Genomic DNA, 13919 nt, shown 5'->3' on the forward strand with positions numbered 1-13919 from the left:
GCACTGGCCAGGAGTTCCCTGAGGGCAGGGGCTTGTCTGTCTGGTTCACCATGGTGGCCCCAGCACCTGGCATCATGCCTGCCACATTGTGGCATCCCAAAATTTTTGATAAATGAATGACTGGGGTGGAGAGACATTGGAGAGTTTGAAAGTTGGATTTTTATTTAGGAAAGAAGGCTCCAGCAGCTGTGTGTCTGGAGGCAGGGGGGCCGGCATTGGGCTACTGTAGGGGTGTGGGCAGGAGAGGGGGAGGTCAGAGTGAGAGAGTGGTTCTGAGGATGGAGAGGAAGAAATGGACGAAAAGCCATCTAGGGAGAATAGCTGAGACTTGGGGACCAATTGAACAGGCCGGGGGGGGGGTCTGGATGAGGAGCACCAAGTACTTCTTAAGCAGGTGTCCCCTGACCCCCAGAGAGGGTCTGGCTCCTGTGTAGCCCACCATGGGGAGGGCTGGGTCCTGGCCTGGTGGGGGTGGGGGGATTTTCTTCCAATCCCTACGTGGCTCAGGGCACCCTGTGCTGACTCCTTTAACCCAGCATCACCAAGCTCTGGGCCCTGGCCCGTCAGTGACCACTTTAGTCTCTGATGAGCCTCAGGCATTCAGCCTGGCAGTCCTTTGGCCTGGCTTGCTCTTTGGGCATTGCAGAGCCCGGTGTCCAGGAATAAGGGGTGGTGGCCCTTCTCTGAGCAGCAGAGACACAGAGCAGCTGCTCTCACCTCAACTTCTCAGGAGACTGGCTTGTCATTGTCACAAGCACAGAGACAAGCACAGCACTGGCCCTTCAACACTGTCCAGCCCCTGACTTATAGACCCCTGGGAAGGAGAGAGACCGGCTGAGCCATGGGGACAGGACCCTGGGCCAGGCGGGGCTTGGAGGACATGGCTCAAGGGTGAGGCTGAGCCAGCTCCCCAGCTGCTTGCGAGGGGCTTCAAGCCAGTTCTACAGACCCTGTGCCTGGACCCAGCACTGGCCCGGCAGGTCCAAGGCAAGCTGACCAACTCCAGCACCTGCCTGCTGGGGGCAGGGGTGCTGGACTGAGCCAACTCAGAGCTCAGGGAGGCTCCCTCTGTGCCCCAGGGTATCTTGCTGGGAGAAGCTGGGGACTCAGGGATGACATCTGGCTATTGGGCACAGAGGTCTCAAGTGTGACCACCACCTCTGAGTCTCTCCTGCCCTCATATGTCTCGGGGTCAACCATCTCAGCTGAGGCCATGTGGGACAGTGACTAAGGGGAGAGGCAGAAGAGCTAGGCAGTTCTGTGTTTGAATCCTGGCAGCCACCACTTCCTAGCTCTGGTGCCCACAGCTTCCTGGTTCAGATGGTCCCCTCACCAGTCTGGCTCCACCAGTCCCCCTTCTACTCTATGGGCCAAGCGGGAGGGATGTGCCAAATTCACTGTGGCTTTGGGGACTTCCTGGGTCACTCGCTAGGGTGGAGGCGGGGTGAGGGGGTCCACTTTGCCCATGTTTGAAGAGATCCCCAGAGTGGGAAATGTTTGATTTTGCCTGTCCTTGCCCAGACCCAGCACTTCCTAGAGCTCGGCTTTCTCCACCATAGCTCTGGGAGGGTGGTGGCCTTATTCCCATTTTACAGATGAGCGAGCAGAATGAGGGGAGGGGAGGGCTTAATGCTCCAAGCCCAGCTAAGGGCAGAGCCGCACTCTGTCTCCTCACCCCTGTCCTCACAAGAAGATGGGCCGGGTGGGTGGGGGGTGCTGGGGACCGTCCCATCATGAAGGCTGGGGCTCTGTCCCTGCCCCCCCCCCCGCCCCATGATCGCAGGCTATGTGCAGAGGCTGCCTGGGAAGGTGACTCACGTGTGGCATCCGTCACTGGTGAATTAGTCAGCCAGCCATCAATATTAAGAAAAGGGATTGCTTCCTAATGGGGCCACAGAATGTGTGTTCCTGTGGCTGGTGCAAATATCTGTTAAATGCCTGAGCACCTGATAAGTAAACGTGAACAAACGAGAGTTTCTAGAAATGGATATTAATGACTAGATTTTATAAAAGAGCAAGGCCCCTGGTGCTTATTGAGCACTTTGTGGGGACTGGCTGGGGGCTGGACAGTCCTGTTTGTACCTTAGTCCATAGGACCCTCAAAACAACTCCAGAAGACAGGTGTCCCCATTTTACAGTGAGTAAACAGTGGCTTGCCGAAGGTCAGGCTTGGGCGGAAGCCTGGATTGCTGCGTGGCAGAGTGGCTGTGCGTCCACTGAGCAGACTTTTGCCAAAGGATGGGATGGTGGAGGACAGTGACTCGAGAGCTAGCTTTTGGGGGGACTCCAGTCTAAGGACCACCTCAAGTGAGGGCTTGGGTGGGAGAAGGGACCCTGACTGAACACATGGGGACCCAGTGGGCACTTCCCAGAGAGGCAGGGGTCCTTGATGCTGGGGGTCTAACACCAAGGACATGGCCAGATGTCATCACCCTCTGCTTGGGGAGGGGGAGGTGCTGAGTGAGGGAGGGGCCGTGGGGCTCAGTGAAAGGATGGGGTTCTGCATGAGAACAGGAGGGCTCTCAGGATGGGAAGGTGCAGTGAAGAGGAGGAAACTTTAGTGAGGGGAGAGGGGCTCAGGAAAGGGATGGGCTGTGGGAGGGGAGGGGGCAGTGAGGTGCAGAAGTCTGGCCCTTGTCTGCCCTGCCAACCCTCTTGTCCCTGCCCACAACCACCTGCCCACACTGCCCTCACTCTTCGAGTCTCCCAACTCTGCAGAATTTGCAGGTTTAATCGGGGTCCTGGGGTTCTCTCTGCAGGGGAAGTCTCCACACCCCGCCCCTCCTCAGCCGTGCCCCTTGGGATCTCGTTTCCTCTTTCCACACCCCTAGCCCCAGCTCACTAAATGTGTTTTCATTGCCAGTGGGCAGCCTCCTTTCTGTCTTCAGCATCCTCCCTTCTATCCATCCCTCTCTTCAGGTAGCCTCCTCTCCCCTACCTGGTCCCCAGATGGAGGTGAGCACCAGGTCCCTGTGTCCCTTTCTCTCCCTACAAGCAGCCCTGCCTGGCAGCCAGGGAGGACTCTGGATCCAGGCTCAGCCTTGGCTCTGCCTTCCTAATGGCCTTCAGCAAGTGTCTGTCTCCATCTGAGCCTCGGTGTCTTCCTGATCTCTACAGAGATGGTGGTCCATGTCTTGGCTGCCTCTTGGGGAGCTCGGGAGGCATGGGTAGACAGACAAGGGTGTTGTTTGGGAGGACTGCTGTGCATAGGCTGTGTCAGCCCCCACGTGGCTCCAGGTCCTAATCCCATGCACAGGGAATTTCTGATTTCTCAGCTCACTGACAGTGCAGGTCTGACAGGCAGGTCCTGCTCTCTCAGCAGCCAGCCTACTAGTTTCAAAGCACTCTAGGAAGATGCAAAAGGGAGTCTTGAGACCTACCAACCTTTGTTGGAGCTGCACAGATGGGGATGGCTTTGTTGTCTGTTTCTTTGCCTCAGGCTCCATGTGTGAGCCCTGTCTCATCTCCCCTAAACTTGGGGAAGGGGTTCCCTAAATCCTTACTGACCGATGGATGTACTGAGTGGTTGGGGATCTCCCACACCTCCTCCTTCTCAGTCTGTCAAACTCCTACTCATCCTTCAGGGCCCATTCAAACGTCATCTTCTCTAGCAGCCTTCCCTCTGCCTTATAATCTCTCCTCTGAACTCCTGAAGCACTTGGTCCTCTCCTGTCCTGTCCAATAAACATGATTCTGACCTGTTGCGTGGCAGAGTTGGTTGTTATCATGCTTGTTTCTGTTCTCAGATGGTAGGGTGGGGGTGATTTTTGAGTACAGGAAGCAAGACCAGCGGGGCTCTGGGGCCCAGAATTGCCCAGGACAGTGCCTGGTTCTCTGAACTAGACAAGGCGGAACCTGAGCTTATGAGTGTGGCAGCCAGTGATCCCTTTGCTGAAACCACAGGCAGCCCTCACACATAGTAAGGGCCCATTGAGATTTCTTGCCTGGGTTCAGTACCAGCTCAATCCATCCATTTTATAGACAGGGAAACTGAGGACTTGAGATAGCATTGATGCTTATATTCCTCTCTCCCCTACTGGACTGGATGTTTCTGGAGGGCAGGGATTGTGTCTCCTTGGCTTCTGTGAATTGGAGCCCATTTCAGAGCTTGACACAGAGCAGGCATCCAAAGACAGCTTATTGGTTGAAAAACCTAATAAATGAATGAAAGGTGGAATGGGCTTGCACTGATTCCACCCGGACTGGTGCAGACTCTGGCCCTCGCACCCCACCCGACGGCCGGCTCACCCCTGCTCCTCCATCATCTCCTGCAGCTCCATGCACTTGAGCTCCACGCGCCGCTTGCGCTCATGGTCCAGGATCTCCCGGTGCGCGCGCTTGGCTAGGCCTGGCTCTGATGCGCGCAGCTCGTCCTCGGCACGCGGCCAGGCCCCCGAGGAGGCGCCAGGCTGCGGGAAGCCGTTAGCAGCATCAGGCGGGGATGGCACACTGGCTGCCCCGTTGTTCACGGTGGAGGACATGGTGGCCAGCCCTGCAGGACAGACACAGACATGAGGAGGGATGGTCACTTCTTGGCCACCTGCTAAGCTCTTCTCGGCGCGAGTTAATCCTGGAGACTTAAGGGCCCACTCATGGCTCTAATCCGCTTCCCCTCAGGCTGCAGAGGGGGGCAGGTCTGCACCTGTGGGTCACACCTCGGGGCATGAAGGGATTGGACAACGGGCTTTCCCCATCTGTGAGGTGGGTGGATGCAGGCCGTACTAGATGGCCTCTAAGGACTGTTCGCTTGGAATTGTATCATCTCCAGGGACCTAGCAATGACCTAGGACAACCCTCTCTGCCTTGCATGAGGCCTGGGGCCAGACAACCCAGCCCCAGCCCACACACCTCACCAACTCCCCAGTCAACCAGGGTGGTCTCTGCAAATCTCTGCTAGTTTTATTCTTGTTTTTCCTTCAGGCTCAGTATAAACAGTTCACACACACACTAGGCCCATTGTCCTGACTCTTTCCAGTGCGGCCACAGACTGCATGTGCTCCTACCTCCCAGTCTGCTCTCAGAGCAGCCCCACAGAGATGGGAAGATGGGGCCTTTTCCAAGTTCAACTCCATTCCACCCCAGACACAGTTTTCAGTTCCCACTTTGACCTGGCTGACTTCCTCAAAACTGACATTCCAGGTGGGGGTCTCACCTTGATTGAGGCCCTCAGGACTGTCCCCCTTTTTTTGTTTTGGAAACACTGCTTCTGATGATGTGACCAAAGGTGACATTGACATTAGCTTTCCAGGCAGCTGTGTCCTGTAGGCTCAGGGTGTGGTGGGAGTAAGCAAGGCTTGGAGGTAAGAAGCCCTGGCTCTATTCTAGGCCTGAAGTAGAGCAGACAGACAGACACAGACACACCATAAGGACTTCTATCTTAACAGAGGAGAGGCACCTCCTGAGCTATTTCCATTTCCTTTCTCTAAGGCTCTGCTAGTTGCTAAGCAACAGGGAGGCCTCATTCCCAGGGAGTGGGATGGGAGGGAAGGAAGGAGAGAAGGGAGGTCGGAAGAGATGAAGGGGCTGGACGTGCCGGGATATCCTGGATGGGCCTTCCCTGCAGCACTCCCCCCAACACACCCGCCCCTCACTGGCCTCAGAGTGATGGGGTGTGGGGGGGTGTTCAGAGCCACACAGACTAGAAGGCAGAGGAGAAAGAGGGACTGTGAGTAGCACAGGGGTCTCTGAAGTGGACAGAGTGACAGGAAGTGACAGTGGTGATGATATGTCCTTCCCCCTGAGTCCCAAGTCCCTGGGTTCTAGGCCGGGCTCCTCTACACCTTGCTGTGTGACCCTGAGGATGTCACTCCTGCTCTCTGAGCCTCTGAACCCCACCTGTGCCTGGGAGCATCATCCAGACTCCTCAGTAGGGGGAAGTTCCAGGGATTTACAGACAGACCAAACCCTTCTCTCTCCACCCCCAAATCCTACCGGCTTCCCACCCCTATCCCCAGACCAGCCTTGTATCCCAGTTCTACTGGGGCTTCTCCTGGGATGCTCTGCAAGTATTGCCCACTCACCAAGTCCCAAACAGAGCTCTGGGAGACCCACTCCCCACCCACCTTGGCCACAGTGCTTGGCTCGTGGGTGACCCCTCCATCTGCTGGTCACCTGACCCAGGGACATGTGTATAGCTTGAAGACCCCCACCACCCTGGCCCACTGCAGCTCACCTGCCATCAAGCTCGGTCCCTCATCCCCTCAACATCACTCACATTTATCTGCTTCCCCCCTCCCCTGTTACTGTCTTAATCTGAACCCCTCTGGTCCACTGCCTCAGTGTGCTGCCTGGCCTCCCAGCCCTCAGACCTCAGACAATCCACCTGGCAGATTGTCCAGGAGCAATCAGAGCATGTCATGTCCTGGTTAACAGCCTCCAGTGACTTCCTGTCACCTTGGCTTAAAGCCATGAAGTGGACCCGCCTCCTGGTCCAGCCTCATTCTCGCCCCTCCCCACCACACACATTCTCCTGCTCCCCTGCCTCCAGGCCTTTCCATTTGCTGATCCCTCTCCTGAGATACTTCACCTGACTCCTAGGTGTCCTCAGCGTCACCACTCATAGGCATCCTCACCTTCCGGAAGCCTTCCCTGACCCCTCTGGCTGGGTACCATCCTTCCAGAGCTCTTGCCACTTTCTATTGTCACTTCAGGTTCACAGGTCTGGCTCTCGCTGGACTGAGGGCAGGATGGCTTTCGACTCCTAGTGCCAGCCAAGTGCCTAACACGTGTGGAGCTCCACACACACAGGTTGAACAAAGACCATGGAAGAGGAATACACGTCACAGTCCTTAACAAGGCCTGCAAGGCCCTTCACGTTCGGCCTCATGTATCTCGCAACTTCCTGCCTTACTGCGTCCCTCCTGCAATCAACGTCCAGCCCCTCAGCCTCGGCCGCCCTCCCCAAACACACGCTCTCTCTTCCTCCTTCGTGCCTTTACCCATGTGGGGCGCCTTGGCTGAAATTCTGTTTGCCCTCTTCTCCACCTAGGGAATGTCAGCCCATCCCATGGCCCAGCCCAAAAGTCACCTCCTCTGGGAAGTCTTCCTCTCTTCCAGGAAGGATGGCGTTCCCTCCTCGTGCTCCCATGGCTTTTGTCCACACTTTTTGATATGACATTTAGATACTGAGGTTCAGTTTGTTTGTGTGTGACTCCCATCTAGACGGTGAGCCCTGTGAGGGGAGGGAATCATCCTCTCATTCCTGCTTGGCTCCTTGGAGCCTACCCAGCACCAGGCGACATGGGCTGCTCTGAGGTGTGGGGGAAAGTGCTAAGGCTCCGTCGAGAGCCCTTGGAGCCAGGCACCGAGCAAGGCTGCTCTGACATCTTCCCTCTGACCCGGGGGAGGCTCCCGGCCTAGAACTTGGCCTGAGCTCCTGGAGGGCAGCGAGGGAAAGCCAGTGGGAGTAGTTCTGAATGTACTCAGACCTCTCAACCTCGAGAAATTCCGTCCCCAGCCCTAGGAGAATGCCTGGGCAACATTGCTAGGTTGCTGAGGGTGATGTTCGCAGACATGACTGAGGAGGGAAGGAGAGTGGTGTAGACAGGGGAGGACAGATGCAGTCTGGATTTTCACTAGGACGGGTTGTGGAGTCTACCGATTCCACCTGGTGAGTTGGATGGTTCCAGGTGGGAATATGAGGCAGGCCATTAAAAGGATGACCCTTGATCTCCTACAGGAGCAGCTGAGCCCCTAAGAATGAGCTTGGCATACTAAGTCCACTTCCTTCCAAGTCGGGGTTGCTGGGCCAGCAGATTGAGGGGTTACTGCGGGCACAGGGTCTCTCTGTGAGTCATCTGACATTATCTTTTACGAAGTCGTTATGAGATTTCATAGGAAGGAGGCATTGTGCTGGTGAGTGCTAATATTCTGTTATAATTGATTGATTGACCTATATTCAAAAGGAGCTGATTAATGGATGAATGTTGTATTAGATGCATGTATTTATAGTGGAAGATCACTGGGCTCTGTCCTCACCCATGTCTGATCCAATATATTCACTATTGACTGGATGGAACATTGACAGCCTCATGACCAGATTCATTAAGGACACACCCGAGAGGGCTCATAAATTTAGAGTCAGGATGTAAAAAGACTCAACAGATGGGAAAGATGGAAAGAATCTAAGAAGATGAAACAGGATAGTGAGAAATGCCACATTCTGAAGCCAGGTCCTAAGCTCACTTTCTAAGATTGGAATGGGGTAGACATAGTTCAGAAGCAGCATATTTAGGAAAGATTTAGGGATTTTCAATGATCACACACTCAATTTGAGTCAATATAATGATGTAGCTTCCCAAAGTGCCTGTTACTTTAGGCTACATCCAAAAAAAAAAAAAAAAAAAAAATGATGCCTAGACGGGGGAGATTATAAGAATATACAGGTGGTCAGAATCCCTATCTTCAAATATTTGAAGGATTGTAGAGGATTTAGGTCAAACCTGGCTGAATCTGCTGAAAAGCTTGTTAGAAGTGGAGATCTCTAGCTAGGCTTGCCAGATTTGACAAATAAAAATTCAAGATGCCCAGTAAAACTAAATTTGAATTTCATATCTGGGACATACTTCTACTAGAAAATTATTTGTTGTTTATCTGAAATTCAAACTTAATTGGGTGTTCTATATTTTAAATGTCAATCCAACCTGGGACCCACCCCAGCCGTACTGAATCAAAATCATTGTTAGTGTTCCCCAAGTGATTCTGATACAGCCCATCTCTGGACCGGCAATTGAGATGTGGTGGTCTAGAGCAGCAGTTCTCAAATTTTATTGGGCATTATTAGAATCACCTGGAGGGCTTGTTCAAACACAGATTGCTGTGTTCTCCCAGAGTTTCCGATTCAGTAGATCTGGGGTGGGGCCTGAGAAAGTGCGTTTCTAGCGTTCTCCCAAGTGACATCAATGCTGTTGGTCCTTGGACCACACTAAGAGGAGCAAAGCCCTAGCCAATCTGGGTGGCTCTAGAAGACAGAGCCAGGACTCCTACAGGGAGGTCATCTAGAGTTGACTTCAGCTCAGTCCAAGAAAGGGTTGTTTGTTTTGTTTTATAACAGTCAAAACTCTTTAAAAACCAAGCTGTTCCTCCCAGGATGAGTGAGTTCCCTATTACAGGAGCTATTCAAACAGGAGCTAGATCTGCCAGCCACTGGAGTGCATTGATACAAGGAGAGTCACCAGCAGAGACCAAAGAAAAGAAGGGATGTCTCTCTCCACAAAGCCCATTCCAGAGTGACAGAAGAAGCATCTGCTCTACAATAATATTGGGGGACCTGATCACACCTCTCAGCATTGGACAGATCATCTAGGCAACAAATCAACAGAATAACCATTACTCTTTCAGAGGGAGAGAAAAAATCTAGGGTAATTAGAGGGGGGAGGGGGAAAGAGAGGGGGAGGGGGAGAGATTGGATAAGGGGCATAAAGAATAAGTATGATTTATAACAATGTATATGCTAGTAATATTGATTTGATTAGCATATGTCAAAGTTGAACCTCCAAAACATGTATAATCAATTATGATTCAATAAAAAAAACCCAAAAACCTCAAACACACACTAAAGGAAAAAACCAAACAGAACAGGAGCTAGACACTATATCACTCATTCAGTCAACAAACACTCATGCAAGGGCCAGCCCGTGGCTCACTTGGGAGAGTGTGGTGCTGACAACACCAAGTTAAAGGTTAAGATCCCCTCACTGGTCACCTTCTAAAAAAAAAAAAAACAACAAAAAACCAAACACTCATGCAGTATCTACTCTGGGCCCTACTTTATGAGAGGCTGGGGATTTGGAGATGAGCAAGACCCTGTCCTGGCCCTCTGCAAGCTCACAGGCTGGTTCAGGAGACTGACAGGTAAAGAGCAGTGCAGTATGATAGAACAGAACTTGAGAAGTACCTGTAGCCCTGCCTGGTTGGTCAGGGGAGGCTTCCCAGCAAGGGTGGGAAGGGACAGGAGAGAGGGAACTAGGGCAGGTGAGGACTGGACCAGGATTCAAGAAATAAATGGACTGATTTGGCAGGACTTGTGATTGACTGGATGGGATTAGGGGGAGGCATCTTAGATGACCCTGGTTCTCTGGCCTGGGTGACCAGGTGGATGGTGCAGCCATTTACTGTGATGAGGAGCATGGAGGTCAAACTGGGGGTGCATTGCAGCTGAGGGGTTTGTGGGGGTCAAGAGCCATAATCTAACTTGTTCTGGTCCTTGGGGACATTGGCACTGCATCTCTTTGGAAGCAGAGAAGCAAATGGGAAGTCTTTTCTCTGCCACTTATTGGCTGTGAGAGGCTAGTAAGTCCCTTTCCCTCTCTGGACCCTGTTTCTCCACAGGACAATGAGGGAGCTGGACTCAAAGACCTCACAGGTCCTTTCTTACTCTGGAAGTCTGGGTACTACTAGCTCCACATGCACATCACCAAAACTTCAGCTCACTCCCTCCCTGCTGAGGTAGCCAGTGGCCCAGAGCCACACCAGCCACCCCTGGAGCTCAGCTGAGGCTGTCCCAGCACTGGGCCAGGCCCCAAGTGCAAACCTAGATGCTGGATCCAGCCAAACCCATGTGCAGATTAAATCAAGAAGCTCCAATTTAATGCCTGACAACAGGGAGTACCCCCTCTTCTGCCAGTGAGGAGGCAGTTAAAGGGCCAGAGGCCTGATTTCCAAGCCTCATGTCTGACTTGCCTCCCTCCCACAGACCCAAACCTGGGTCTCCAGAGCAGGCCTGGCCATGGACAGGACGGGTCACAAACTGGGTGCTGGTACGTGCAAGTCCAGCCCTGCTGGTGATTAATTGAAGGTGAAACAGCCCATCTGTACTGCAGGGTCCAGTCTGTTCTGGAAACTCAGCTGCTGACAGGCATGGAGGCCTCTGAGCTAATGAGATCATCACTCACCCAGAGGCTCAGAGGGAGAAGATGCTCAGGTCTGCAATGACCTGGCCAGGTCTGGGGAGAGAGAGCAGTGCACACAGATGGGTCTGAGTGGGAGACCCAGCCCTGCCTTGGGGATCCCTGGTTTGAGGGAAACAGGGCTGTGCTCTTTGGGAGTTTATGATGTGAATGACCTTGGGCATGTGACTTAGACTCTCTGTGCCTCAGTTTCCTTGACTGTAAGATGGAACTAATAATAGCTTTGTTGTAAAGGACTAATGCATGTGACATGCCATCACAGTCCTGGTGTGCAATAAAGGCCTCATAAATGTACTGGAAACCACTATTATTTGTCAGTAGTGACCCTCCTGTTTTGGACATGGTGGATGTGAGGAGTCCCTAGACATCCAGGTGATGATGTCCAGGAAGCCTCAGATCACGAGTCTGGCACTCATCTGGGCCTGCTTGGGAGTTGTCATTATATATATAGCTGTAGACTGAAACCTGAGAGTGAACAAGGTTGCTGATTGTTTGGGGAGGGCACATGGGAAAAGGAGAGGGCAGAGGCTGGAGCCCAGGGCAGGGGGTAGGCATCATTTGGAAGTGCTTGGTGGGATGACCTGGGTCACCTTCCCCATGCCCCTGCTGTCCTCAGCAAACTCCTCCCTCCTCCCCATCTCACTGGCAGCACCTCAAGCTTCCAGCACCGTGGACAGCGCCCATGTCACCAACCCTGAGCCCCCTTTGCTCCTGGGACTCCCATTCCCCTGGAGGCTTCTTTCTCTGTCCCTGCCTGCTACAGATCTACCTCCCCAGTGATACTGTCAGGACTCAGAGACTCCATGCCCTCCGAGGTACAGGTTTCCATGGCTTCAAATGAGTTCTCGATCTGTGGTCGTGCACAATTTAACCCTTTTTTTGCAACTGAGGTCTTTCTGCTGTCTCCCACTAGGCCCAGGACAGGGGGGTGTTAGACAAGAAGCACTGAATTTGGAGTCAGAAGACTTCAGCTTGAATTCCAGCTCTACTACTTATGCCTGGGTGATCAGGGAAAGTCACTAAGTTTCCCAGAGCCCCGGCTTTCTCATCTGCAAAATGGAGACAATACTTCCTACCTTGTAGCCTGGCAGGATCATTCACTCTTTCATTCTTTCAGTGACAAGCTTGTTATGAAGACAGATTTTGATACCCCACCCCCACCAGTCACAGTGTTAGCAGAGTAAAAAAGAGACCAGGAAGGGTCTACCTTTGCTGGGATAGGCAGGGGAAGCTTTCACAAAAGGAATGATGTTTGAAATGTGCTTTGAAAGGTGAGTCTTCTCCAGTAAGGAAGGGGGGGTCCAGGCAGGGGACAGCACAGTCTCAGGCCAAGGGCATGGCAGGGTCCAGAGGCCTGGAACTAAGAGGGCCAGGGTGAAATGGGACACCCGATAGAGGAAGATGTATTCCCATGAAGGTGGGGGCTGTGGACACAAGATGAGACCTTCCAGAGAAAAGCTCAGTGCGGGGAGAGGGTGTGGGGAGGGACTTGCCTCCTGATTTCCTGGAGGAAAAAGATTCTTTGTAACTGTCAGAAACGTGACAGAACTGACAAACACACACGGAATGGCTACTAGGGTTGTGAAACTCAGTCTAGTTCCCAGTGAAAACGAGTGTGCAGCAACAATTGTTTGTCTAGATATTTGATCAAGCTGGAAAGGAAAAGCCTTTTCCATTGTGTCCAGGAACCTGAGTGTGACCCCACCCCAGTCCCTGGCATTGAAGCCAGGCTGCACAGATGAGACTGGCATGTATCCTGGGGAGGAAAGAGGGGTGAGTCTGGGTTTGTGCATGGCTGAGCCCAGTGGGTCAGGAGAGGAGCAAGGGCCAGGCCAGCAGGGCCTCCAGGGCCAGGCTGGGGAGCTAGGACCAGACCCTGCAGGCAGTAGGGAGCCAGTGAAGTGTGATGAGCTGGGGAGGTCATGGTCAGATTTGCATTTTGGAAAGATCTCTCTTGCTGCCTGGTCCCCTCACCTTTGGTGGCCCCTGCCCTTTGGAGGGAGGTCTGATCTTAATGCATAGCTCAGTTTACATTAGCCAAGACAGACCTGTGCAAATCAGCAGGTAGTAGAAGAGCCCATCCTCCCTGCTGGTGTTCAGATCAGTTCCTATGTGCTCTCAAGTGACTTAACCTCTGTGCTCAGTTTTCTCATCTGTAAAATGGGATTAATATAAGTACCCATCTTTTGGGGTGATTGTAAGGAGTGAAGTAATCAGCATCCATACAGTGCAGTGCCTGGGTACATAGTAAGATCCATGTATTAATTGCTAGCTGTTATTATCACCCATAGACTATGCCAACCAGTCTAAGCCACTACAGGCTTGAGTTAGACCAGTAAGAAATATACATACATATAAATCAGATCAGATCAGATAATTAGCATTCCAAATCAGTACAAACTTGTGCAGACTAGTAGCCCAGTAACATTGCTTTTCACCGATACCAATCCACATAGAAACCAGTAGAGACCAGTATAGCCAGGTAAGAAGATGCTGTGCGAGAAGCCTGGGAGGTGGCAGCTCAGGCGGCCAGCAGTGAGAGGGTTATCACAGAGTGAGCTTCCTCCCGCCTCCCTGGAGTCTCTCTTGGGAGGCACTGGCATGGCTGTTTGTTACCCAACCCTTGAGAAGATGCTGTGGGGGAGAGAGGAATGCTGAAAGCCTTCCTTTCAATTATTCAGCAGCTGGAGCTTCCTGCTGCTCCTGTTGGAGCCAGAACAAGGCTTTGGCCAGAGCCTCCATGCTGGGGCTGGCTGGGGGTAGGAGGGCTGGTTCCAGGAGGGGCAGGTAGCCCGGCCTGCAGTGGGTGCTGGCACTACAGCACTGTGCCTTGGACACAACCCTTGAGGTCCCTCTCCTGCCCTTCCCTATCTAATCTAGGGCTGGGTCCGGCCATGCCTGGGCAGGGCTTGTGCTGTGGTATAGGGGCGGCTGGGCTGGCAAAGTTCCTAGGGCCAAGATGGAGCATCTGGGGCTGGCAAGGCAGGGATGGCAGCCCGCTGACCACAGGAG

The 13919-nt window shown here is 53.0% G+C and overlaps 1 protein-coding gene across 2 annotated transcripts in view; it reads right to left on the reverse strand.

Moving 5' to 3' along the window:
- The window catches only part of SRRM3 (serine/arginine repetitive matrix 3), a 33314-nt gene extending 28833 nt beyond the window's left edge, over window positions 1-4481 (reverse strand). For both annotated transcript variants that reach the window (XM_063091112.1, XM_063091111.1), the window contains exon 1: window positions 4249-4481. In XM_063091112.1, the coding sequence (XP_062947182.1) occupies window positions 4249-4481 (233 nt within the window). The remainder of the gene's footprint in view (window positions 1-4248) is intronic.
- Between the last annotated feature and the right edge of the window lie 9438 nt (window positions 4482-13919).

This window comes from Cynocephalus volans, chromosome 3, assembly GCF_027409185.1.
Source record: "Cynocephalus volans isolate mCynVol1 chromosome 3, mCynVol1.pri, whole genome shotgun sequence".
Lineage (NCBI taxonomy): Eukaryota > Metazoa > Chordata > Mammalia > Dermoptera > Cynocephalidae > Cynocephalus > Cynocephalus volans.